This window comes from Crocodylus porosus, unplaced genomic scaffold (assembly GCF_001723895.1).
Source record: "Crocodylus porosus isolate Cpor-Errol unplaced genomic scaffold, CroPor_comp1, whole genome shotgun sequence".
Classification (NCBI taxonomy): Eukaryota; Metazoa; Chordata; order Crocodylia; family Crocodylidae; genus Crocodylus; species Crocodylus porosus.
This window is the reverse complement of record NW_017728923.1, coordinates 6,293,259-6,320,385: the sequence shown is the minus strand read 5'-3', so window position 1 is coordinate 6,320,385 and position 27,127 is coordinate 6,293,259. Positions and strand designations below refer to the sequence as shown.

The following is a 27,127-nucleotide window of genomic DNA, read 5'->3' as shown; positions in this document are numbered from 1 at the left end:
CAAGAATTTCAGAACCAAATTATGCTTTCAAGTATTCTGCTGTCACCAGTCAGGTCCTCCTTGCTGTCTCTCCACAGCTAGAACTGTATAAACGCTAACATGAAAGCAGTCCCATCTCCCTAGGCTCCACAAGTAAGGCTTAGCTTATTCAACTGGAGGGGCATTAGCATGCTATTTTAAACAAAACATTATTATAGATAAATTAGCAGGATTCCATGCAGTCATCTACACCTTGAGCATTAGATTCAGCTGATCCTAAAGGGCACTAGCCAATTGGAACCATCCTACAATCCAAGCAGTTTTACCAGCTTTTATTAGAAACACCAGCACATTTCAAGTTTCCTCTTTTTGATCACAAATATAGTATTTTTCCTCTTATAAGTATACAGCATGAGACACAGCATCAGGGCTTTCCATCCTTTTTTACAGCAATTTCCTTTGGGGGAGCTTGGGTTAGTATTCACTGATCCTACTCAAGCCCAGAATTTTAACAACTTGATTGCTGAAGATGGTTGCATGGGCAGATGAATCCAAAGATGGTGATGTAGGTACAACAGTTTAGATTTACAAAAGCAGTTTAAGCAGAGACCCTCCTCCAAAATTTAGAAACATTAAGCAGTGCTATGATGCACCACTATTTTCACAGTATGGGGCTAAAAATTATTTCAGAAATTAATACACTTGCTTCTCACCCCTCCCTCCTCAAACACTGTTCCAATAAAAAAAAATGTAATACTGGAGGAAGCACTAAACTATGTAAAAAGCCAAGCAAGCCAAGCACTCCCAACTGGAGCAACATCAGACTATAGGTTGGGGATTTTTTCTGGATTTGCTGCAAGTCCCATCTAAGGTTCATAATCTATTAGACTAAAATGTAAAGTGGTGGAATATGAAGCTAACTGTAGCATTAGTTTTCACCTAAACTTGGGAGTTTCCTCAGGTTTTAAATCAAACAAAATAATGTATTATGGGGTGAGCATCCAGGCAGGGTGACAGGTTATTAAAGGGAACAGGTATGTGATTTGTTATTTTTTATTCCACAGAAAACCCTCAAATCTAGACTCAGAGTTAACAGCAGAAAAATAGTTTTAAAAGTCAATAGGTTCATATTTAAATATAGACTAAATAAATTAGCCCAGAATTAACTCAGTACTTCCTATCTCTTGTTCAATGGTGATCCTTCTCTAAATTCAATGACTTTTTAAAAAAAGCAACACCTGTTAATAATTTATTCCAGTTAACCCTTATGGATGAATGCCTACATGTACTGAATGAATGGGAAACATTACTCTCTCTCCCCTCCCCATAAAGGAAATGATCTAAGGGGTGTTGTAAAACAGACATGCTACCTACAAGTACTCCATGTATGTATCGTGCCACTCCTATCAATGTCACTGGCTGCTTCTGTGTAATGCGTGAATATTCATAGCCATGTCTTACAAAGAACATGATCCAAAAAATATATAAATAAATAAAAACCTTAAACATTCTTACATGGATTTTAAAGAACAGAATACATGTTAAAAACTTCAGTAATTTATATCAATTTTAAGCAATACTTTATATACAATGGAAAAAGACATGCATAGTCCAAATACAATGTTGAAAACAGCATTTTCATAACAAAAAACCCCAAACACTAAGTGTTAATACCATATACATGAATTCAAGAAGGACCACCCTTTTTGTCTGTTGCACACAGTTTATTTAACAATATGATATTATAAGTAAGAAATGAGTTTTTTTAACCATTCTATACAGTGATTGGTTCTTCTTGGATTTTCTTATTTATAGTAATTATAGAGCTTGCATGATTTACACTAGAATTGCTTTTCCTCATTTCAAGTTTCACATAGAAGAAAGAAAGAAAAGAATGCTTCTTCTCTATTAAAATCAGCACGGTCTAAGAGTGATCATCCCTATTTTTTTCATCTAAAACCAGTTTTATCAGAGAAACAAAGCAACAATTTCTACATCTGCAAGACAAGGATTTTGGCATTAGCCAATGGGTGTTTGTGTGTGCAAGAGTCCATTCCTATTTTCCAGGGGTAATACTTCAAATGCCTGCAGAATTCACTATAGAAAAAAAATCTTCCCGCAACATGTCAAAGTTATCAGGATACATTATGATGTTGCATTATTTCAGGAAAGAGTTTCTGAATATTATTTTTCTTCTTTTAAATGCAAATGTTTTAAGTCTTGAAAATACAAATAAAAAATATGAATATAATGAACATGTTTTCCCCATTTAAAAAAAAGGTATGAGTCAACAGCAACAAAAAAATAAAAACCAAAAAAACCCCCACAAAAGAGACCAGATATTTTAACCGCCTGGCTTTAACAAAAAATATATTCTTTGTATTGGTTTCTTTTTTTAGACAGCAATTCATTCTTCCACTTGTAGGAAGTAGCAGTTCCATCTAGGATTCAAAACAACCCAGATGTCTGAATTTTCAGTACAAAACGTCCAAGAACAAGACAGGAAAAAAGTGATGCTCCCATAATGCTACAAACCCTCCACAAACTTTTCTAGCGTGTCTCCTGTGGTATCACCAACCAAAGACAATTCATTAGACAATGCACTCCTGTTCGGGGTGTTTAGTTGTGGAAGCATTGCACTCTGTTCCGGGTTGCCCAAGTGTCCCTGATCCATGGAGCTAGCCATAGTAACTGCAAGTCCCGGGTGGGGGGAACCAGTCTGGGGAGAAACATGATGAGGTGAAGGTTGGGGCTGTATTCTTGGTGACGGGCTGGAATGTGGTGGCTGGGACTGGGGACGGGGAGACTGAACAGGTGCTGGAGACCGCACCTGGCTGCTGAGGGATGTGGCTATCTGCTGGCCAGGGAGATGAGACGCTTGTGGTTGTCCTGAGAGCATATGCTGCTGTGGGCTCATGGGATTAGGCTGGCCTGGGGACCCTATTTGTTGTTTCATCTGTTGCTGTTGCAGAATTCTTTGCTGCAGTGCTTGCTGAATGTTGGGGGTGCCATCTGCCCCCATGCCAGGTTGGCCCATCTGACTGAGCTGTCCCATCTGAGCCATCTGTCCCATGGACCCCCCCTGTATTGATATATGCTGCTGCATCCGTTGCTGTTGCATGGCTTGAGGGTAACCTCCTGGTCCTTGAGGTTGCTGGAACTGATTATGACCTGCCATCCCTCCTGTCATGCCTGCACCTCCTTGTTGTTGCTGCTGCTGCTGTTGCAGTAACTGCCTCCTCAGCATCTCTCTGTACTGTGGACTCATGTTTGCCATGCTGGGATTGTGTCCAGGGTTCATAATATTTATCGCTTGTCCCTGGGGGTTCATGCCTCCTATCCCTTGCTGCTGAGGTGGAACACTCGGTCTCTGGACTCCTGCTTGCATTGTGTTCATGTTCTGCAAACCAGGTTGCGTGTGCATACTTGGCTGCTGCATCCCAGGCTGAGGCTGCTGCATCCCAGGCTGAGGCTGTATGCCTGCTTGTGGCTGCATCCCAGGCTGGTTAGCCACGTATTTGGCTGTTCTTTGCTTTATAAAAGCTGCCATAAGCTGGGGGTTAGATTTGAGGATATTTAGAACCTGCTGCTGCTGCTGTGGAGAGCTGGGGGATTTCAAGGTCCGCAGCAAATCCTGAAGTGCATTCGGTGGGATGCTGCGGGGTGGTTGCTGCACACCTGGCATTCTTGGCCCAGCTACTGTTTGCTGTGTTGGCATTGACATAACTGGTCTTGGCATTCCTGGCTGCAATGGTTGCTGCTGTGGCATTGGAGTTGATTGCCATTGACTAGCTTGCATGTTGGGCATTACTGGCCCACTTATGGGGTTAGGCCGGGGGACATTTATGCCAACTTGCTGCATCTGGTTCACTGAACCCACTGTTGGGTTTGTTATTCCTGGACGGCCAGGAGGCAAACCATTGTTTATGTTGTTGACCCTGTAGAGTTGTTGCTGTTGCTGCTTGGCAGCTTCTATCTCAATCTGCCGAGCTGCTTCCACAGCAGCTGGTGGAGGCTGAGCTGGAGGTGCTGCCACCTGGTTTGCAGGTTTTCCTGTTGAAACTGTAGTAGGGGGTTGAGTTCTTGACACACTGGGGAAGCCGGCTGGTGACATACTTACAGGGGAGGGTTGAGGCTGGGGAGGTGGCTGTGGTGTTTGCGGTGTACTTGGCTGCTGCGTGGGGGTACCAGGCGCTGCTGAGGTAGGAGAAGGCAAACTTTGAGGCACGTTTCGGGTGTTCATAGTAGCCATCCTTCGGCGCATTAGCTGAGCTTGCTGCAGGCGGTGCTGGATCTGCTGCTGTCGAAGCTTGTGTTTAATATTGAGACAGAATGGCACAGGGCATTTGTTCTCTTGGCAGTGTTTGGCATGGTAGCAGCAAAGCGCAATTAGCTGTTTGCATACAGGACAGCCACCGTTGGTCTTGCGCTTGCAGCCCTTGGTGTGCTGGACAACCCGTTTCATCTTCTGGCAGGATGGCAATGAGCAGTTTGCATTGCGGCACTGACAGGCATGGACCAGGGACTGAATGCAGCGCTGGATGCTCAGTCGGCGTGATTCTTGGGGACTCTTGGACTGCTGCTCTCCTTGGCTGTTGCTCTCATCATCAAGACCCAATCCCCATTTAACCATCTTGTGGTCGTGGCTCTTAGTGTTGTAGCAGTTAATGCAGAGATCGTAATCCTAAAAACAAACAAAAAACCCACAAGGTTCAACCTCATATAATAGCATTAAGCATTTGAGCTTTAAGAGAGTTGAAAAGGGTGCCACAGGGTCCTGTTGTGAAACTACACTGACATTTTCTGTAGACATAACCACACAGCAAAATGATGGTGAAATTATAAACCTAGCTAAGACTAGTGAGCCTGAGTACATGCAGCAGCAAAGACACCATGGCACGAGTGCCAGCACATGCTAACAAAGTAGGTCCCCAAAGGCTTTCTGGTTTGGCTGCAACCCATGCTGGCACTTGTGCTACTACATGTTCATTAGCTAGCACTGAGTAACAGCAGCGGATCATATGAGCATAGGGATACTGGCATACGCTGTAATTGCATCTTCCTTCTACTGCACAGAAATACTCAATGTCTTCTGCAGGGGTTGGGTGGGTGGAAAGGAGACGGGCACCACAGTTCCCTTCATTGCCAACTAAGGCCAACACCAGAAGGGTCTAATACCCCAAAGTTGAGACTCTAGAAGTGGGCCACCATAAAAGGGGTGAATGTCTCTCCCAAAAATAATGGAAACATACCAATCACACTATAACCATGAAAACAATCAACCTCTTCAGAAGCTATTAAGGCATCATCCACAGCACCCAATTGCCCTGCTCCCTCCCCACATCTGCAAATGAAATCATTAGACAGTAAGTTTCCACTCCATCAACTGGACTTGTCCTGCTAGGATAGGACATGAAAGACTAGAAAGAGAGAAAAGAGTAGCACATGGTATATGGCAATGACAGAATCAAGAGTTGTGTCCAGACGAGCGTGGCCATGTGGCACTGCAGACATGTCTGCAGTGCCACATACTGCATGTTTTGTTCTCTGTGCTGCAAGGGAGCAGCATGGGGGGTTTTTCTGACCCTTGGATATCCAGGGGTCAAAAAAACCTGCAGAGAAAAAAAGTGGAACTGTGCACGCAGCAGCAGCATTTGTCGCTGCTGCAGCCCTGGGAGGCCCCCAGGTAAGGCTATGGGCTGGCCCCAGCCTCCCCTACCCCACCTGGGGCATATGGCACAGGTGTTCCCTGGGGATAACTAGTGGCAGCACATGGTGTGCTGCTGCTAGTTGTCCCCAAGGAACGAAACATCCATGCTCATCTGCATGTGACCAAGGAGTCCAAGACTTGTCATTGTAACAGTTGAAAAGGACACTGATGTGCTGCTGAATTTGCAAACTTATGGAATCACTATACCACCAGCTTGGACCTACAAAGGAGCATGCATATGGCACCCACGGACTTCTTCTAGAGGGCCTCCACTTAATATACAAAACTCCTGAATATCCCAACAAATGAGCGCAGGCTGAGCAGACTGCGGTCTGTGTAGTCCATTGTCCTGTGGGCCAGAACCAGATACTTCAGAGGCAGGCAGATGTGGGGTAACCTGAACTGTGCACTGTCTTACCTTGGGCCCTGCTACACAGAAACTATATAAAACATTTTACTTCTACTGAATGGCCCTGCACTCTTGCATTATAAGAATGGGAGAAGAGCAGCTCCTAATCTACCTTTCAGAGGTGTCTCCTCTCTCATTCATCACATTTCTAAGGGGCAATCTCTAATTTTCTACTTTTCTTCATGAGAGATTTCCCAGGCCCTTGATCATTCTTGCTGCATCTCTCTGAAGCAGGCTACTTCTGCAATATCCTTTTTTGAAGTAGAGATATCCAGTTCTGCACACAATATTCCAGCTGAAAATGAATGACTAATTAAAGACACTATGTTTTCTCTCCACATTACTTGCTCTTCCATCCTGTATGCACCCTAACAATTTGCTTACTTTAACTTCATCAGTACACTGGCCAAACTCTATGAACTCTTAGCCACTGGCTAGATGGCTAGGTCCCTTTCTTAAGGGTAACCCTTTAAGACCTCTAAGGCATACGAGTAGTTCAACTAATGATGCTTTGAGAATTGGAACTCATCTATCTGATTATTTGATAATTAGTCTTAAAACCAGATTGTAGTTTCAAATCTCCCAAAACAGGTCTTCAAACTGAGTAGAAGACTTAAGTTAAAATCACACTTACTGAAAGGAACTCATTCACAGTCCAAACTCCCCATAGGGCTTGTTTACACAATGAGTATTTACCAGGATAATTATACTAGTATAACTATACTGCTGTAATAATATGACTGTAATGCCAACTGTAGAACTACCAGAATTAAGTCCTCTTCTCCAGTTTAGCTTTTGCTGGTATTATATAAATAAAAGTTTCTTCATGCAATGGAACCTGAGATACTGCCTAGCTCTGTAGAAATTGCTAGCCAGAACAAAGCCCAAGGACCTTAGCTTCCTTTTCTTCTCCCCCTCCCTATTTTCTTAATTACTGAATACAAGTCCTTGGTGTCTGCTTTAAGGCAAAGATAAAAAAAAGCTTACTTCTAAAGGTCCTAGGATCCCTTAAAATTAAGCTAAATCTATCTCAGAATTTGGGTTTAATAAATTAATTTTATTACCTTACAATCAGAGTTGGTTTGACTGTTTTTATTTAATTGAGCTTACAGTGGCTGTAAGACCAGTAATTATATTGTTCCTAAAACAAACCATAATTTTTATCCCCCATATAAACCTTTAGTGAGCAAATATGAAGATAAAGCGGGGACAGTTACCCAGATGAACTACTTCATCCAAACTCCACAGTCCCTTCTTTCTGCACAAAGGTCTCTCTCCTTGACTAGCTTTGTGGATTTAGAGATAAGTACCCAGAAGAAAGCTGAATGCCTTACTTTCATCCCTTCCTTCATTATGGGTAATTAGATCAATTTCCTGAGGCCTTGCTTCAAAAACCATAGCATAACACCTAACTTCAGAGATGGACTAATATGGCTTATTTATAAAGGAAAGTTACTGTACATAAACTAGGGTGTAGATTAAGTGCATTATATACTCTGCAATAACTCCTTGTGTGCACACATATGAGACAGTTAATTCCACTTGCAAGAAGGAATGAGATGCCACATGCAGGCCCAAAACTGAGCACCTATGCGGGGAGTGAGTGGAGAGCAGGTACCACCACCCTGTTATTTCCTCATGTAAACAGGCATTCCAAGTCCTGTGAAGCAATGGACTTGCTGATACAGAGAAGTTGATCAGTTTAGCTTCAGTGGAATAAGCTATTCTGCTTTAGTTTAGGAATGACTAAAGATGCATTCTTTTTAGAAAAATTACTTCATTATGCTGGTCATTTTCCCCAAATTGAGAAGCTCTTAAAAGCTAAGATTAAGTATAATTTGGTACAGCAGGAAGCAACTTGGGGGGAGAGGGGAATAACACTTTGAAAGGAAGAGAGAAAAGAAAAAAAAGGCAGATAAACACATACCTCACACACAGTGCAATGCCACCTTGTTTCCACATGGTGTTTGCACTCATTGCATGTATAGACAAAGCGGTCCTGCCCTTGAGTGTGTAGTTCTACAAGCATGCACAGTGTGGACCACTTGGATCGGCGTAATGAGGAGAACTCCCAATGCTTATCTCTGGCTAAAGTGAGGAAGGCATCTCTCCCATCCATCAAGTCACAGCTAAGTAAGGGATCAGGATCCACAATAGGAGGCAGAGTGTTTATTACAGGTCCAGCATGTAAATGAATCACAAAAAAGACCTGCAGATAAAAGGTAAAACTGATTAGCTACATATATGAACTAAAATGCCATATAGAAATAAAATGTCTTCATGAGGAGAGGAAGCCTTTACCGTAGAGAGGACAGTCAGTGAGGTGTTGAGATGCTGGAACAACGTTGGGGCAGCAGGGAACCAGGGGTTACCAATGAGGAACTTCAGTGTCTATACACAAACACTAGGAGTACAGGGAATAAGCAGGAAGAACTGGCACTCCTGCTAGCAAATAGGGAATATGATCTCGTTGGAATAATGGAGACCTGTTGGGAAGGCATGCATGACTGGGTTGTATGCATAGAGGGATACAGGCTGCACAGAAGGGACTGGGTAGGGAAAAAGGGAGAAGGTGTAGCTCTTCATGTAAAGGAGCAGTATCCCTCCTCACAGACTCAAATTGGTTGAAGAGAAGGGCGACTTGAGACCCTGTGGGTCAGGATGGAGGAGTGGGGAACAAGGAGAAGGAGATTTGATGGTAGGCATCTGCTACAGACTACCACACCAGGAGAAGCAGCTGAATCTGGAATTTTCCAGAGAACTGATGGAGGCTGTGTGTTCAAGGGACATAGTTGTCATGGGTGACCCCAGTTACCCTCAAATCTGCTGGGAGGAGCACTTTGCCAGATCTGACCAGTCACACAGGTTTCTGACCTTGTGGAAGAACTTTATTTAGTACAGGAGGTGAACGGGCTGACCGGGGAAAGGTTTTGTTGGATTTGGTTCTAGCCAAAGGAGACAACCTGATAGGAGATCTGAGGATTGAGGATAATTTGGGAGATGGTGATAACAGAATTCAATATCCGTTGTAGGGCAAGGAAGCCAGCCAGTACGGCAGAGGTGCTTGACTTCAGGGAGGGTGACTTCAATGAGCTTAGGAAAATAATGGGAGAGACCTTATGGGAAAAGGGACTGGAGAAGGGAGTTTAGGAAGGGTGGCTGTTCCTCAAAGGAGCAATCCTCAGAGCACAGAAAAGTTCCATTCCTGTATGTAGGAAAGATAGTAAAGGTGCTGGGAAGCCCTCTTGGCTTACCAGAGGAGTCAAGGAGTGCTTAAAAAGAAAAAGGAGGCTTATGGACAGCGGAAACAAGGGGCAGTCACCAAGGAGAAATACACAAGTATAGCCGTATTTGTAGGGAGAGGATAAAGGTGGCAAGGGTGGCAACCAAGATCAGGTTGGCGACCAAATCAAGGACAATTAGAAGTCCTTCTTTAGGTAAATAGGGAGCAGGAGGAAGACCAAGGTAAATATGGGCCTCTTGCAGAATGGGACAGGACAGCTGATAACAGACAGTTAGGAGAAAGCTGAACTCTTTAATGAATACTTTGCACTGGTGTTCTTGCATGTAAATGGTGGTTGTCCGCTTGGTCGCATACTGGACAGATGCAGGGGGCGCAACTGCCAACCAATGGTCAGTGTTGAACTGGTGAGGGAGCACTGAGAGTGGCTGAATGTCTTCAAGTCGGCAGGACCGGATGGACTACACCCAACAGTGCTGGGGGAACTGGCTGAAGTCATTGCAGGACCATTGGCAAAGGTATCTGAAGAGTCATGGTGCTCAGGAGAGATCCCGGAAGACTGGAAAAGAGCCAATGTGATGCCAGTCTTCAAGAAGGGTGGTCAGTTTGACTTGATGGAAAAAAAATTATCATGAAGTCTATTTGTGAGACTGGCAGAAGGTATGATGCTGAAGGATAGCCAATATGGTTTCAGTGCGAGCAGGTCATGTCTGACCAACCTCGTCTTCTTCTATGATAAAGTAATGAACTGCTTAGATGTGGAAAACGTGGTTGATGTCATATACTTGGATTTTAAAAAGGTCTTTGATATGGTCTCCCATGACACTATTATAAAAAAACTGGGAGATTGTGGGCTGGCAGAATCCACGGTCAGGTGGGTTGGGAACTGGCTAAGGGGTCAAACCCAGAGGATGTTACTGGACAGGTCTTATCTTGGCGGGACAGGTGGCCAGTGGTGTCCTACAGGGTTTAGTTCTTGGCCCCATGCTGTTCAACATCTTTATCAACAAATGTAGATGATGATGTGGAAAGCACGCTGGCCAAGTCTGTGGACAATACTAAGTTATGGGGAAAACCAGTCATTCCAGGGGATAGGATGCAGATCCAAGCGGACCTGGACAAGCTGGAAAGGTGGGTGGAGAGGAACTGGATGCAGTTCAATAAGGAGAAATGCAGAGTGCTTCATCTGGGAAGAAGCAACCAGTGACATGAATATAGGTTGGGAGGAGCTGTCCTGGCCAGTACGAATATCTGAAAGGCACCTTGGGGTTATGACTGATCACAGGATGAATATGAGCTGCCAGTGTGAATCTGTAGTCAGCAGAGCTAATAGCATACTGGGATGTATTATTAACTGATGCATCGCAAGCAAGGCTAAGGAAGTGATACTTCCTCTCTACTTGGTGCTGGTGAGATCCCAGCTGGAGTACTGTGTCCACTTCTGGGTGCCACGTTTCAGGGAAGGCCATGGAGTAATGGCCATAAACTCTTAGAGGATGGTTTCAGGTGGGATGCAAGAACTTGTTTATGGTAAAAAGTGACCAGAATCTGGAACAGACTTCCCAAGGAAGTGGTGCAGTCCTCAACCTTGGAAGTCTTCAAGACTAGACAGGCACCTACTGTAACCAAATTAATTTATTTTAGGGTTATCTCCTACATATATTATGCAAGAGAAACAAAATCCAGCTATGGTTACAAGCATTATTTCTTCTGGTTTTTCATTTCTCACCATTGTCATGCCTCGTTTTACACAAAAGATTTTCTATTCTAGCAGCCAAGTGACAGTACCTCTTTATGCTTCTCCATGGTGGCATAGAGCTTCTGTGACAGATCATTGGATACATTTGGCATGCTGGGTTTCTTTTTGTTAGCTCTGCTGATGCTGCTCTTATTCTTGTTTGTTTTTTTGTTGTTCTTTTTCTTGGCATTTTTGCTGTCCCCCTGGCTTCCCTGAAAAAACCCATTGCAAAGACGTTAATTTTTATAAAATTCCACTTAATATTGTTCCATTCATTGTTTCACTTTATCTTTGCTGTCAACTGTTGGGACTTCGTTCCAATGCTTGCAAATTAGCAAAAATGGAACCTGTCTTCCAGGGTAAATGAGAAAACTGAACTAGTTGGCAAGTGAAGGAAGAATTGATTTCAAATGGTTTAAAATAAATGTGCACATTTAAATCACGAACGCACCTACCTTTAAGGATTTATGATCTTATACAATTCCCTACCCCGCCTCATTATGACTTGTGCATGAAAGCTTTGTACTTGTCTTTTCAGAGCCTGCCAGCAGTTCTGTACAGAATACAAGTCTTTAGGACTTTAACAGACAACCAAAAAAATTAAAATGCAGCCTCAAAATAGTTCAAGGTTTCGAAATCCTTAATTGCACTGTGATAGCTTTGCATTTTTGAAACTGAGCAGACCTTTCAGTTCTGCTCCAGCCTAGGGCACAGAGCATATGGTCACTCCAGAACCTGAGCTGTCACCACCAATTGTGCTGCTGCATAGTTGGAGTGCAACTGGAGCCATGCTGGAGAGGAAATGGCAGCAGGTGGTGGTTAGGGAAGGAGTGGGGGTGGCACAGAGCAGAGGTGTACGGGGCAGGGTGAGGGCAGTGAGCAGGCAGTGCACAGGGCAGAGGTAGCAGGGCAGCAGCTGCATCTCAAACCCTGAGCCTGGGTTAAGGCAGGAGCCAGAGCTTGCTCCCCCCTCAGTTTGTATTCAAATGATGGGCTTTTTCCCCCCATGCTGGTCGTGGGGAAAAACACTGCCTTGGATTCAAGTAAATATGGTATTTTAAACTCATCCTGCTGAATTAAGAGGTTTTAAAGCCACACAAATTCAACTGTAATGACAATTAAAAAGAATAGTGTAAAAAAAACCTAAACAAAACCCCCAGAAAGCTAAAACAAAGATCATCTAGTTGCAGATGCTCAAAGGTCAACAATGTAGAAGATGTAAGTGAATAATGGAGGCTCATCTGTGACTGGATAGACCACTTTTTTCTTATTCAAATGCACAAATTAATATGCAAGAGGAAACAACCATCCAATATCAGTGTATTAGCAGTACTAATATCTGGTTTTTAATCCCCTATCATTGAAAGTTGATATGCGTAGGCCTGCTGTACAAAGGCAAAACAAAATTCAACCTTACACAGTGTAAGGTAGTTTGCAAAACCATGAATCAGAAGCTCAGTAAAGTGACTAAGAATATCCACTGTGCAATCCAGAAAAGCTCTCCAGTGTCCCTGGATGGTAGATACCATTTTATGGAGAAAGGAATGCTGGCTTTGACATATAAGCTACTGCCTATGCCAGGGGTGGCTAACCTGCAGCACAGGTACAAGTGGCCTGAGTAGCCTGTGTGGCAAATGGCAGAAGAGGGAGGGAGCAGAAAGGACAGCAGCAAACCTGGTAGGGGAAGGGAACTGGAATGACACTCCGGAAGGTGAAGGGCTAATTTGTGGCATGACTGCAAGGTTGTGGCCCACTGTCCTATCCTTCTAAAAAGTGCTAAGGAATTCTGAATGATCATCAGGAAAGAAATAAGAAATTCAGCTGAAGGGAAACTACCTCTGTTGTTTCACTAGCTGCTGTACTTTCCTCCTTCTTCCTTTCCTCCTCTTCCTGTTCCAGCTCTTTGATGCTCTCTTCCAACACATTAGGCCAGAAATCACCTTCAAAGTAAGGCAGCTCCTTGGCACTTGTCAGCCTGTCCTCAGTTGCTTGCTTGAAGATGTCCTGTTAAGTGCATCACAGAAGGTAAAGAACAAACAAATTAACGGAAAGCCTCAAAACACAAAAACCAGAGACAGAGACATTCACACACCTCTGAGTATTATTACCACTTTCAAAAGGGGCGTTACAACATATGGCTCAGTACAGATCCAGTCCATGGAGTTACTCTATCTGGCCTGCCAGGCATCCAGTGGGTTGGTGAACTGAGGGGCCTACCTAGCTGTGGACAGGGTCTGTTGTGGAACCCAGGGCCCTGGGGCCCTAGTGCACATGGCCTTCCACAGCAGAGGGCTAAGCAAGGGCTGTAACAACGCAACCGTCACTCACCTTAAGGCTGTTTGATCCATTGCTGTTTATGCCACCACTACCATGACAAATGGCAAATCTAGGCTATGGTCGCTTGCTGCCACCACCCTGTGCCATATTCAATCTGTAAGCATCTCTGTGGTGCGGATATGGCTCAGGGTACCAGATGAGTTTGAAATCTAATATCCAACATACCACTGGTTCTGAAACCATAGCAAGTTATAGCATAACTTGCAACCATAACTAGCCCCCTGCCCACAAGGATCTCAAAAGTCTCGTAAGGTGCATGGTGATCAATGGAAAAAATCTGAGGGTTTACAGTGTTCCAAGAAATTTGGGAACCAAGGCAATATATGGATGTCTGAAAAGGTGCTGTTTCTGGATGGAGCTGTTTACAGCATATTTTAAAACAAGTTGTATAGAAGTAAGCTTGGCAGAATTTGATTTTTATTTTTTAACCTTCATATATTTCCATAGGATAATTCCCTACCCCAGACATTTTGTGCAGTATATTAAAGTTAATTATTTCTGAAAAAAATTATTTTTAGGACATTGTCACTGGCACTGCAGTGCACAATATCCGCAAAGAACAGCCAGATTACATGAACGGTTTGCTCTTTGTGGATGAAATACTACTACCCAGGGTAACATGTTACCCTAGGCATGTGTTTTTTCCATATGGGGTAACATGGGCTTAGGGCAAGTTGTTAACACATTAGGGTAACTTGTTAGCCCAATGCAATTTCTGTATAAATGACAGGCCTAGACCTGTTTGGCCACTTTGGGTGGATGCATAAGCATCCATTCACACCTCATTCATATCCACTTCAGGTATCCACGGCAACTAATGGATGGCCATCCTCCACTCCACTTTTGCAGAGGATCTGGTAATCCCTTTAAAACACCTTGCCCTTTGCCAACCTCCCCCCCCACAAAAACAAAAAACCCAAACAAACAAACCCCAACCTTTTGTCACACCCAAATCCACCTCTGCTCTCTTTTCATGGCAAAACTCCACCTCACCTTCCCTTTTCATAACACAAGCTAGTCTGCCTGTCTTTGTTGGAAGTGAGGACAAGGAGAAAAGGGACAGCAGAGAAGAAATAGAACAACGTCATACTGCAATACAGCGTACCTTCAACGGTATGGGTTTGACACCCCTCAGGGCGTTTTTACTTGCTCTCAATAAGCCCCTGCATGTGTGGTTTCCAAACAGCATCCACCCACGTTTGGCTTGCATGCAAAGGGTGGATGCTGGTCGCTGGTCTCTGGCTTCTGTGCTGCCATAGGGCAGGGTGGAATTGCTTCTGTTACAGCATAGGTGGAGAGACTTGTCTTTGATTGTTATTTATATGCATTCAGCAGCAATCAATTTTTTCTTTTTTTGCTGCAGTCCAGGATGAGAAGGTAGTGCATATTCAGTGCTGAAGCCTGTCTTGCACAGGTAACTGGGGATGACAGCGACACATCCACTGATGAAATCTTATCCTAAGGCAGTGAGGATGCTGACTTTGTTCCAGACATGGGAGACTGTTCAGAGCAAGATGACCATGTATCTATGGAAGCTTCATCCAGCTCAAATGAGGAGAAGTTGGTGCCACAAGCAGAAGTGATGCCAACACTTCCAGTGGGAAAGGGAAGAGGACCAGCCCAGGGCTGCCATGAAAGACCGAGGAGAGCTACAGAAGGACGGAGAAGAACCACTGCCACCACCCCTAGAAAACACTGCAGATGAAGATACTTTTAGAGAAAAGAATGGCAGACTGCGGGGGTAAAAAAAGTCCACAGCTAATACATCATCGGAGAACAGCCAAGGACATACTCCATGGAAGTCCTGGGCCAACGAGAGAAAGTAATAATAAAGACAGTGGTGGGAAAGGTTCCACCTGTCTCTCTCACAAGATATCATGACTTATCATAAGAGAAGCAAACAGACAAGCAGAAAGAATATTCAGGGAGTGGAATGGTAGCCACCCTGAAAATATAAAGTAGAAAAAACTGGACAAAAACAGAGCTCAAAGCCTATATTGGCCTCCTACCACTGAGTGGTCTATACCACAGTGGTCACGAGGCACTTGAAGGAGTTGTGGGAACAATGCACTGGGCAGCCTTGGTTCTGTGCCACCATGAGTTTAAAATGATTCTGTCAAATCATCAACTACCTAAGATTTGACAACAAACTGACATGCAAGGAAAAGAGAACTGTGGACATGCTTGCTGCCTTCAGAGATATTTGATCACAATTTGTGAAGCAGCTCAGGAAATGGTATATTCCATGAATACACCTGATGGTTGATGAGCAGCTCATTGCATTCAGGAGTTGCTTCCCCTTCAGACAGTATATGCCCAGCAAGTCTGCCAAATATGGCTTGAAAATTTGGTGGTGCTGTGATGCAGCAACATCATTCCCCCTGTCTGGAGACATCTACCTGGGCAAGAAACCAGAAGAAGCTCCATGTCAAAGTAATCTTGGTACCCAGGTCGTTGAAAAACTGGTTCATCTCTGGTACAAGATGGGAAGGAATATTGTGGGTGACAGTTTCTTCACAAGTACTGACCTGGCAGAAAGACTACTACCACAGGACTTGACCTATGTGGGTATGAGTTGGAAAAACAAGGCCAATATCCCAAACGAAATGCAAGCAACTTGAAGAAGGGAAACTTTCATCCATTTTTTCTTTTGATGGGGAACTCACCCTAGTTTCCTATGTTCCAAAGAAGTCCAAAGTTGTGCTGTTGCTGTCATACATGTACCATGACTTGTCTGGGTGGACAGCAAAGAAAGCCGGACATCATCCATGACTACAATAAAAACAAGACTGGGGTGGATAACCTTGACCACTTAGTCCATATGACCACCTGCAGATGGAAAATCAACAGGTGGCCAATGACACCGTTTTTCAATATGCTGGATGTGGCTGCCATTGCCAGCCTCATCATTTGGCTAGGCCACACCATAAACTGGAAGCAAAAATCACATTTAAGACGACTGTGCTTTTTGATGCAGGAGCTTGGAGAACAAGTTGATCAACAGACAAATAAAATGAAGAATGATGGATACACGTACTCCAAGTCTGTCAAGTCTTGTATGATAGCCTAAGTTACAAACTGCCACAATGTACCCCACTAGAACCTTCCACAAACATGAGTGAATGCCGTGCTTTTTGTTCAAGGACAGATGACTGCAAAACCCAGAAACGATGCAAAGATTGTAAGCTATTTATTTGTGTGCATCACGGTACATTGCTGCTGCTTGGTGAGGAATGCAATACTTAGTTAAAACAGGGAAAGTTTTTGGAAGTAATTGTTAGTTTGAAAATTGTGAACTGCAAACTTAGCAAATTGCGCATTCACGTTTTGAAACGCTAAAAAAGTTGAAATTTTGTTCATAGTTCTCGATAAATAATATTTTGGGTTCAAATCATCATAAATACTCTTTCAACCAATCTGTATGCTTAATAAATAGTTTTTGGTACGTTTATACTGTTCTCACTGGTTCCACTTTGTTTATGCGGGTGGGATAACAAGTTACCCCTTGAGACTAACAACGTCCAATTGCGGGGTAACAAGTTACCCCATGAGAACAACAACAGTTGTGGTTTCATGAGAAAAAATGACGGTTAAATAATTCTGATGGACAATATTGATGTTTATTTTAAAGCATTTATTTAGATTTTTTTTACTGATTTAAATTTTCAGGATTGTGCATTTTAACTGCCCACTGCGACATTTGCAACTACTGTAGGAACCGCTACCAGCTGAGCGGCAGAATTGCCATCAGTCCCTGCTCCCCTTGCCCAAACTCCCTCATCCATTTGTTCACTTCCTATTCCTTTGTTCCCAGTCCCTTGGCGTTTTCTGGAAGTTGCAGCCCAAACCCCTGTCCTTACAGACTCCATCAGCCATCATTTTTCTTGATTGCCCCTTCTACATAGTTTGAATATTAATGACCAAAATATTTTTCATTAGTCTACAAGTATGAGGCAAAAATCAATGTTTATCAAAGTTTACTGATAAAAGTCAAATCTTGCCAAGCCTATAAACTGTGTTTAACTGTATAAATTCAGACGCAATACAGCATTTCTATATAGTTCTTTCAAAAGAAAACACTTTAAATCGGAAGACACAAATTCCCAAGCAATCCTCTTACTTGAACCACATGACAAAGCCTGACAAATTATAAAGATTATACTATTTCATAGCTTTAATAACTGCTATTTCTGCTCAAATTATGAACAAATTACAGCTTTATACATAAAAAACGTATGATTACTTAAATATCAGGAAATAAAAAGATCACCTATGTCACTTTTACATTACACTAGAGTGCACACACATTTTTTGTAGATATTATTAAAAGAAAACAAAAAGTGTAAACAGCTATTTGGACAGATGCTGCTCAAGTGTCATATTCCACACACTGCAAGGCCTCTAGGAGGGATTATTTCCCTTACAAACCTTAACAAGCTATGCAGCTCTTTCCTTATAAAACATCAAGAACAACTGCATTAAAGAGCCTTCAACTGTTTGTTCTTTCTTAACTTGCTTCACTAACAACAAAGTCTTCCTTAGCTGTGCAATTTTGGGTACAGCAGGGGAACTCCATGTAAACATATATGCAGCCTAGAATTTGCAGTTGCGCAATCTGGTCAAATCAAAACTATCTTTGGCTGAAACTCAAAAAGCACTTCTCCAAATTCTCACTTTGGTTTTCAACCCCAGGCTAATCAGCATCACTCCTATTCATAAAAAGAACAATTAAAAACTCTCACATTTTTACTCAAAATTAGCCAATTTTTTTTGCTCAAATGTTTTAAAAACTGCCCTTAAGGCAAAAAAAAATCTAAAGAATTTCAGCTTGAATAGTAGCTAAGCATAAAAATATTTATAAAATGTTACTATCGCTGCCACTTCCCTTTTAGTGCAGAAGAATATTAACTAGGCTAACAAACACTAGAAATAATTCAGAAAGTAAAACATATACAAACCTTGTAGTCATGAATGATCCTCTCAGCAAATGCCTTGTCTAGCATCTTCTTATACCATTCTTGCAGACGTTTGGGTTTGGGTATTTTCTGATCAGGAGGATGGCAATGGAAAATATAGTCATCTCCTTCACTTGGGGGACAAGCCCAGATGTGACCTGTCACATACCTGCAGATTACATACAAAACAGAGTATTTTTAATAGCATCTATAAAAAAATCCTTTGCTTTATCTATGCACAAATTCAGCCAAATTTGAAAGTGAATTCAGACTCCTTAGTTTCTCAGTAAGATGCTGGATAGCATATGATGATATTTCCTTTGTGCGGAAGAGATGGGAATGTGCCTATGATCTAATTATGAAGCCTTACTTTTACATGAACTGCTCATGTACCTCCTTCCTGGTTCTAGTGGGTGGAAAGAATAAGATGAAAAGTCAAAAGGTTAGGGGAGAAAAATTCTCTGGATGGGACAACACTCCACGCTTACTAGTTAAGAAATCTAAACCCTACCTCCATTGTAGAAGTGCATGTTCCATAATTCTTTGAGGGAGGGTAAAAGAGAGACCATCTTAAATCGTATCTGCCTCCTAACCCCAAACTACTCAAAACACAGCATTAGTCACCCCTCTATGTAGACTAACCATATGGTTAAAGTGACACTGAATAGAGCTTTGCAGAGAAGAGCTCATCAACTTGCACTCACCCCAGTTTCTTCACGTATTCCAGATATCCAATAAGGATTTCATGATAAACAGCTGTTCGAAGGCATCGGGGCCGGAAGAAATGAATACTATCTAGATAGGATATGTACACACGCCTATGGGAAAAAATAAATATTAATTTAATAAATGCATTCCAAAAGAGTTGCTTTGCAGCAGCCCAACTGGCCAGGGATCTGGAAATTAGACATTCTAGCCAAATTTGTCGAGCAGCAGCATTATTTGCTGGTGTAAGGGGGAAGGAAAAAAAAAAAAGAAAAAAAAATCAACGTTACAAAGGTTACAGGAATACAAAAGTAAGATGCTGTCAACGTTTCACATTTTATATAGCATCTGCCAAAGTAGGCTGTTGTCTGTGAAAGCTTATGCCTTGTTGAACAAGTTGGTCCCTAAGATGCCACCAAGCCCTGCTTCTTTCTAGGCTTACAGTAATACTATACTGCACTGTGAAGATGAATGCATCTCCAACCTCCACACCTAAAAATACCTATAGCTATCCCGTACTTGTTTATAATCATAAGGAATTTAATTAGCAACAGGCACTAGAATGGAAGCAGATATGTACCTTGTGTTTGGAGGTGGACAGTCAGAGCCGTATTCCTGTACATGCATGCCAAAGAAGCACACATCCACACCATCTATCTCCTCAAAAGCAAACAGAGCCTTGGTTCGATAAGGGAAAGATTCTGACAATTCACCAGAATCCACAAACCTGCAAGAAAGGGAAGAAACTTATCAACCAATTAAAATTCTATCAAAATCAAAAATACCCTTTTACAAAGTTATTGCTGATTCTGCAGAAACATGCCCCAGAAGTACCATCTGGGGCACACTGTACATTTTAAAGTTGCACCCTGGGAATGCAAGGTCAGATTGTATAAAATCTGATGGCAAGGAAAGTCTTCCCATATAATTAACCTCTGACCCAATATACGCTGCAAAGTACAAAACATCTGCAGAAATTGTCAGTTTCTAAATAAATGATAGTTAGCTATAACACATTTAACTAAGTGAAACAGAACCAACATTTTGCCATTCTTAAAAGTTTAAAAATGTCCTGTTTACTATAAAGACACTTCCAGAAGCCAAAGTAGATAGATAGAAAGAAGAAAGTTAAGGAAGGGTTACTAGGAGTTGAATTTCTCCTGAATTGGACTAAATTCTTCCCATTATTTTCCCCCACCTCTACACAATTTTAACAATACAAGGTTTCAGTGTTGCATAATCCAGGGCTATCCAACTTCTACGCCTCAAGGAGCCACATGCACTGTGGCTGCAGTGTTTCTCCCCCTAGGGCAAAGGCAAGAAATGGAAGCCAGAGAAGGGAGGCAAGAGCCTAGAGACTCTGGCTGCTGTTGCAGCTGAAGAGATGGAGAGAATTGCTGCAGAATGAGAGCTGAGGCAGTACATTAACCTCTGTGGGCTGCATATGTCTTGTGGGATGCCTGAATAATATAATATTGCATTTCTTTTTATACAATATTGCGGTAGTTGGCTGTGTTAGTCTAAAGTCAGGCAGAAGGCAGGGAAGAATTACAGTAACACCTATGAAAGTTTATGCCTCTCTGTACCAGTTAGTCTCTAAGGTGCTAACCTCACTCTTTTTTTTTTTTTTTTTTTTTAACATAACAGATAAGGTGTCATGAATACATTGAAAATTATAGTTGCCAAAAGGGACACTGTAATTTTATGGTACATTTTGTGGTACAGCATCTTGTTTTTATTACCCATTGAATCTGTTAAACAATTCCCAAAATGTCAATACCTTGCAAAATGTCTCTAAATAAACACCTATAAGTTTTACTGCTTTTTGGCAAAGAGAAAACTGTGTAAGAAAGATTGCAAAACTGAAGTTTGTAACAGATGAAGCAAACCTGGATTTCATTCCTGGCTTCACTTCTACTGTCTTATCTGAACTGGCTACCACTCTGACGAAGACCTCTCCAGCTTCAGGGTGGTTCTGTCGCCGCAGAAATTTGTTTACTCTGTCTTCTAAGTGGTTTCCCAAACGGGTAGTTTGCAGCCCTAAGAAAGGAGGAAACCCAGAGGTTTGGAGAATGTTCGGAGAAAGTGATGCAGTCAAATCCTAAGATCAGACAGATCTTTCTAGCTTACTCTTTCTGGGATGCAACTATAAACCTCCCAAAGTTGTTCCTTTAATTTCTATATAATAATTTAAAATATTACTCTTTATACCTAAAGTGAGAATACACCTCCTTATCCAAAGCTTGAATATATGCAATTCTAATAAGCTGGCTAAAAACACATGGAAAAAAAAAATCACTGAGTAAATGGGCTAACAAAGGAAACTTTTACATGGTATTTTTACATTTGTAGGCTATTTTATAAATACTGCAAATGTTTTTCTAGTAACAAAAACACTCATCTGGCATCTTGACAGAGATTACATCAGTTTATGAATCTGGCTTGAAGCCACACCTTTTCAAGCAAAGTGAATACACAGAAATGAAAAGCCCCATGACTTCAATGGAGAGCTGGGTTTTTTGTTTTTAAACAGAGCATTCATAGTTTGACTGTACCTGTAACCTGCACACTAATAAATGTACAGATACTACTTTAAAGGCTCATGTTCATGTTATGCATTCCTGATCTATTAATTCAATTTTTACATTCATGTAACTAGAGAAAGTTAAACAACTGTGAAGCATACATTATAAGCAGACAGATGAACTTTATTAATAAATTCACAACAAATTCTTGAGAACTTTGTTAAGATACATTTCGAAGTACACACTGTAATAATATGGATGTACCATGCTGTTTTTGTAATTTTCTTACCAAAAAATCTACCAGTCTCTCACAGTGACAGCACAATTTATGTATGCATTCCTGCAGTCACCCATTCTTCCCAATATTTAATTCTAAGCTCTTCATGGCTGCTATCATGCCAGTAAGCAAGACTGTTGTGCATCTTTTTTTAAATAACCATCAGACATTTACACAGTGCTGCAGCTAATTATGCACCCTAAAGAGTAAGCTGAGCAGTAAGCACAGAGCAGCTGCTTTGTGATGAGCAGCTTAAATGTGGGACTGCCTTGAAAGAGGTTTTTCTCTGTGCTAATGACTTAGGGTGGCTGACTGGTGCTACAGCAGGGGTGGGCAAAATACAGCCTGCAGGCCAGATCCAGCCCACCAGGCCATTCTATCCAGCCTACAGAGACCCTAAAACATTTAGAAAATTAATATTTATCTGGCCCTAGCTGCTTGTCAAGGATGACAGAAGTCGGGGCAGTAGGACCCAGAGAGAGTCAGCAGCAGAACTAAACAGCCGCAGCAGCAAGTCCAGCTCGGCCCTGGGCTGGCTCCCTCCACTCCCTGGAGCTGGGCTGGCTCCCTTCTTTCCCTGCTTCAGCAGTGCAGCCCAATTCCATACAGCCCTTGGCAGCCTGGACCCCATGCTCCTACTGCCCCACTCTAGGCCCCACTGGTGTTGTCCCCACACTCCCACCTGGCTGTTGTTGTGTGCTTTGTGCACCTGCTCGCTGTGCCTTCTCCCCCTCCCCACCTGCTATAGCCATCCCCCCTCTTCCCCCTGCTGCACTCCAGCATCATATGGTTCCCAGTGCAGTGCTGGGACTGCAGAAGCAGCTGGGACGTGGTGTCAGAGGGGCTGTGGGGGCCAGGTGGGAACAGAAGTGCAGCAGTGGCAGATGGGGGACAAGTGGGAGCACAGGGCCCACACCAGTACCCCAGGGCCAGGAGCAGCAGGAGTGTAGAGTCCGGGCTTGCAGGAGTGCTGGTGGGGGCTTTGCCTGCTGTGAGGGAGGGGGAAGAAGAATAGGTTGTGGTAAACCCCTCCCCCCCACGCAAACCACAACCCTTCCCAGCCACCCTCCACCCACTCACATCCCCCCAACAAAACCCATCCACACCTATCCACCCCTTCCACAAATCCCACGTACACACCCTCCCACCCACACAATATACAAGAGTAAGATTTCATTTTAACCTATTATACTAACACCTCTATGTACACTACACAAACACACATAAATCAGGACAAAAGTATTTTTTGAAATCAAATTAATGAATGTTGTAGTATATGTTTGATTTTTACAATATAATTTGGTATTTTTCTGGTTTGGAGATGGCAAAACCCCTTGCTGAAAGGACTAATTCCGGGGGGCAAGGGGAGGGACTTCTGGTGCCAAAGGTCAGGAGTTAGGGGCAGGACTTCCAGTCCCAAGATGGCACCCAGGGGGTGGGACACCTGCCAAGGGGTGGCGCACTTGATAAGTGGCCCGTTCCCCAAAATAATTGCCCTTCCCTGTGCTAGTGTTGGCTTACTGCCTGATGTGTGTTTGTTTGTTTGTTTTATTTTAATTTTCCACCCCGTTATCCCCCCACCCCCCACCTTTCTTTCTCTTTTTTTGTTCTTTTCTTTCTTCTCCCCTCTGAAGTTACTGGGCTACAAGGCCTGCTCTGAGCGGGACTGGTTTAGCTAATTGAGGACTGAAGCTAGGCTAGGCAGCCCCCCATGAGTGCAGTGAACAGAGGGTAGCAAACAGAGAACACGTTAATGGAATGAGGGAGCCAGGGAGCAGCAGGCTCTGTTTGAGTGTGTGCATAAGGGTCCAGGTACGGATGTTTGGCATGCAGATTCTTATGATGCGTTTTCCCCTCTACCCCACCACGCTTTTTTCTCTTTGCAGCATAGGTGATCTCTAGGAAGAAAAGGAGGCATACATGGAATCAGATCAGCTATTGTGACCACTGCACCAAGAAGGAAGAGTGGTGGTCATTGGTGACTTCCTTCTTTGGATGACAGAGGCACCAATTTGTTGTCTAGATTTGGGGGGCCTGGGAGGTGTGCTGCCTGCTCACAGCATGATTTCAGGATGTCACAGAGAGAGTGCCAAAGCTCATCCATCCTTCGGACCACTACCCCTTCCTGCCTGTCCATGTAGGGACCAACGATATTGCCAGGAATGACAATAAGCAGGTGGGAGGTGACTGAGATACTTGGAAGGAGGCTTAAGGAGCTTGGAGCACAAGTGGTGTTCTCATCAAATTCTTCCTGTGGAAGGCAAGGGTTCAGGCAGAGACCACTATAATCTGGAAGTCAACATGTGGCTGAGATGGTAATGTTGATATGAAGATTTTGGCTTCTTTAACAACAGGAGGATATTCTTGGGAGGAGGACAACTAACTATCAAGAGTCAAGATCCATCTGACAAAAACAACGAAGAACATCACTGGCTGTTGTGCGGCCAACCTAGTAAGGAAGGTTTTAAAACTAGGTTCCATGGGGAAGGATAACCAGACCCCTCCATCTACAAAGCATGCAGTCCATAGGGGAAAGGACTCGAAGAAGCAACTTAACTCTGGGAAAGGGCCAGAGAGCTATAGGACTGCACCAAGTGGTGGAAAAGAAAATGTCAAATTGCAAAATGCATCCAACACATGTATACAAATGCAAGAACTATGAGGAATAAACAAAATAAGCTGGAAACTGCAGCCTGTTAAGATGACTACTGGCATCACACAGACCTGGTGGGACAGCTCTTTTGACTGGAATATCAATATCGAGGGTTATACTTAGTTTTGGAAGGACAGGGTGGAGTTACCTTAGAGAAAACATAGTAGTGTTATTTTATATGTCAAACACACATACACTTGTTCCATGGTTCAAGGGGAGGATGACAGCAAAGCAGAATGTATTTGGGTGAAGATGAAAGGCAACCAGCAGCATACCTACAGGCTGGGGAACTCCCTTCTTGTCAGTGCAGAGGCAGAAAAGGATCTTGGAGTCATTATTGATGCCAAAATGAACATGGGCCGACAGTGTGGGGACGCGCTCAGGAAGGCCAACCGGACCTTGCCATGCATCCACAGATACATCTTAAGCAGGTCCAAGGAGGTGATCCTCCCCCTCTACATGGCACTGGTCAGGCCACAGTTGGAGTAGTGCGTCTAATTCTGGGTGCTGCACTTCAGAAGGGATGTGGACAACATGGAGAGGGTCCAGAGGAGAGCCACCCACATGATCAGGGGTCAGCAGGGCAGGCCCTACGAGGAGCAGTTAAGGGACCTGAATCCGTCCAACCTCCACAAGAGAAGGCTGAGGGGGGATCTAGTGGCCATTTACAAACTGGTCAGGGGGGACCAGCAGGCATTGGGGGAGTCCCTGTTCCCCTGAGCACTACCAGGGACAAGAAATAATGGTCACAAGCTGGCAGAGGATAGATTTAGGCTAGGTATCAGGAGGCCCTACTTCACAGTCAGGGCGGCTAGGATCTGGAACCAACTTCCAAGAGAAGTGGTGCTGGCTCCTATCCTGGGGGTTTTTAAAAGGAGGCTGGATGAAAAACTTGCCAGGGTTGTTTGACCCCAGTACTATGTCCTGCCATGGCAGGGGTTGGACTTGATGATCTGCTCAGGTCCCTTCCGACCCTACCAACTATGAAACTATAAAGATGTCCAGGAGCACTGGGTGCTTCTTAAGGGCACAGTACTGGAAGCCCAGCAAAACCTGTCCCCACATGATGCAAGCGTGAGGTGAATGGCAAGAGACCAACATGGCTGCAAAAGGAAAGGAAATTTTACAATACTTCAAATACAAGAGGAAAGCATACAAGCAATGGAAAAAATGAGCAGAACAAGGAAGTGTACCAAGAAATAGGAAGAACCTACACGACCAAATGAGGAAGACAAAGATAAAAGGATGATCTGCACCTGGCAAAGGAAGCTAAAGGACAACAAGAAGAGGTTCTATAAGTATATTAGCCAGAAAAGAAGGACCAAGGAAGCTGTGGATCCACTGTTAACAAGTCAGGGGGGACTCCTAACCAAAGATGCAAAGGCAGCAGATCTACTCAACAACTACTTTGCCTCAGTCTTCATAAAAAAAATTAAGCTGCAACCAGACACCTAATAAGGAGTATCTGGATAAAGGACAGGTGGCAAGTTGAGGGATAAAATAACAAAAATAAGTGGTCAGAGAATTTTTGATGGTTTTGAATGAATTCAAGTCAGCAGGGCTGGATGAACTTCATCCCAAGGTTCTGAAGGAAGTGGGAGAGGAGATCTTGGGGCCCTTAGTAGTGATTTTTATGTAGTCGTGGACTAGAGGACTGGAAAAGGGGCAATATAGTGACCCTTTAAAAAAAAAGGCAAAAAGATGAACCTGAGGAACTACAAAATAGTTAGCCTCACTTCAATACTTGGGATATTACTAGAACATATCCTAAGAAGTCCACTTGCAAGCATATGGAGTAGGAAGGGCTGATTATAAGCAGCCACCATAGATGTATGAAAAACAAATCGTAGCAAACAAACTTGTATCTACTTGGATGGATGAAGGGAATGCTGTGGATATAGCATATCTGGATTTCAGCATGGCTTTTGGCAAGGTCATATACAACCTTTTTAGAAACAAATTACAGAAATGTGGGCTAGACAAAACTACTATTAGGTGGATAGATAACTGCTCAATAGCCACATGCAAAGGATAATTATTAAATCGGTCCATGTCAGAATGGCAGGAGGTTTCGAGTGTCCTGGGCCTGGTGCTGTTCAATGCGTTTATTAATGATTTGGATGCTGGCATAGAAAGCTTCTGAAGCAAGTCTGCAGACAACACAAAGCTGGGAAGGACTGTAAACACGTTACAGGATTCAGAAGAATCTCAACAGGCTGGAGAGCTGGGCCAGAGCTAACAACAGAATGAAGTACATAGCAGACATACACAATGTGCTAAACCTTGGAAAGAATAATCAGAAGCACAAATACAAAATGGGTAACACCTGGCTGGATGGCAGCACCATGTGGCTCCCGGCTGCATTGCTGGACCGGGAAGCACAGAGCCCGCGACAGTACTCGGGGGGGCGGTGTGTTCATAGGGCGAGTCCCACACATGCACCCTACCATATACATGCACCCCACCCTCGCACAGCCATCCATGCAGACCCCCACACACCCTCACACCCCAGCCACCCTCCCCCCAAAGCCCCTCACAAACCCCATACCCCACATACCCACATGCATATCCCCCCCACACCCATAGCCCCCCCATCAC

General features: G+C 43.4%; 1 protein-coding gene across 5 annotated transcripts in view; it reads right to left on the bottom strand.

The window, feature by feature from the left end:
- Positions 1–296: 296 nt before the first annotated feature.
- Positions 297–27,127, bottom strand: part of CREBBP (CREB binding protein) — a 180,146-nt gene continuing 153,315 nt past the window's right edge. For all 5 annotated transcript variants that reach the window (XM_019540010.1, XM_019540011.1, XM_019540012.1 and 2 more), the window contains 8 exons: positions 20,964–21,114; positions 19,655–19,801; positions 19,074–19,187; positions 18,373–18,538; positions 12,914–13,081; positions 11,128–11,289; positions 8,026–8,307; positions 297–4,663 (listed from right to left, as the gene is read on the bottom strand). In XM_019540010.1, the coding sequence (XP_019395555.1) occupies positions 2,507–4,663; positions 8,026–8,307; positions 11,128–11,289; positions 12,914–13,081; positions 18,373–18,538; positions 19,074–19,187; positions 19,655–19,801; positions 20,964–21,114 (3,347 nt within the window). In that variant the 3' untranslated portion in view covers positions 297–2,506. The remainder of the gene's footprint in view (positions 4,664–8,025; positions 8,308–11,127; positions 11,290–12,913; positions 13,082–18,372; positions 18,539–19,073; positions 19,188–19,654; positions 19,802–20,963; positions 21,115–27,127) is intronic.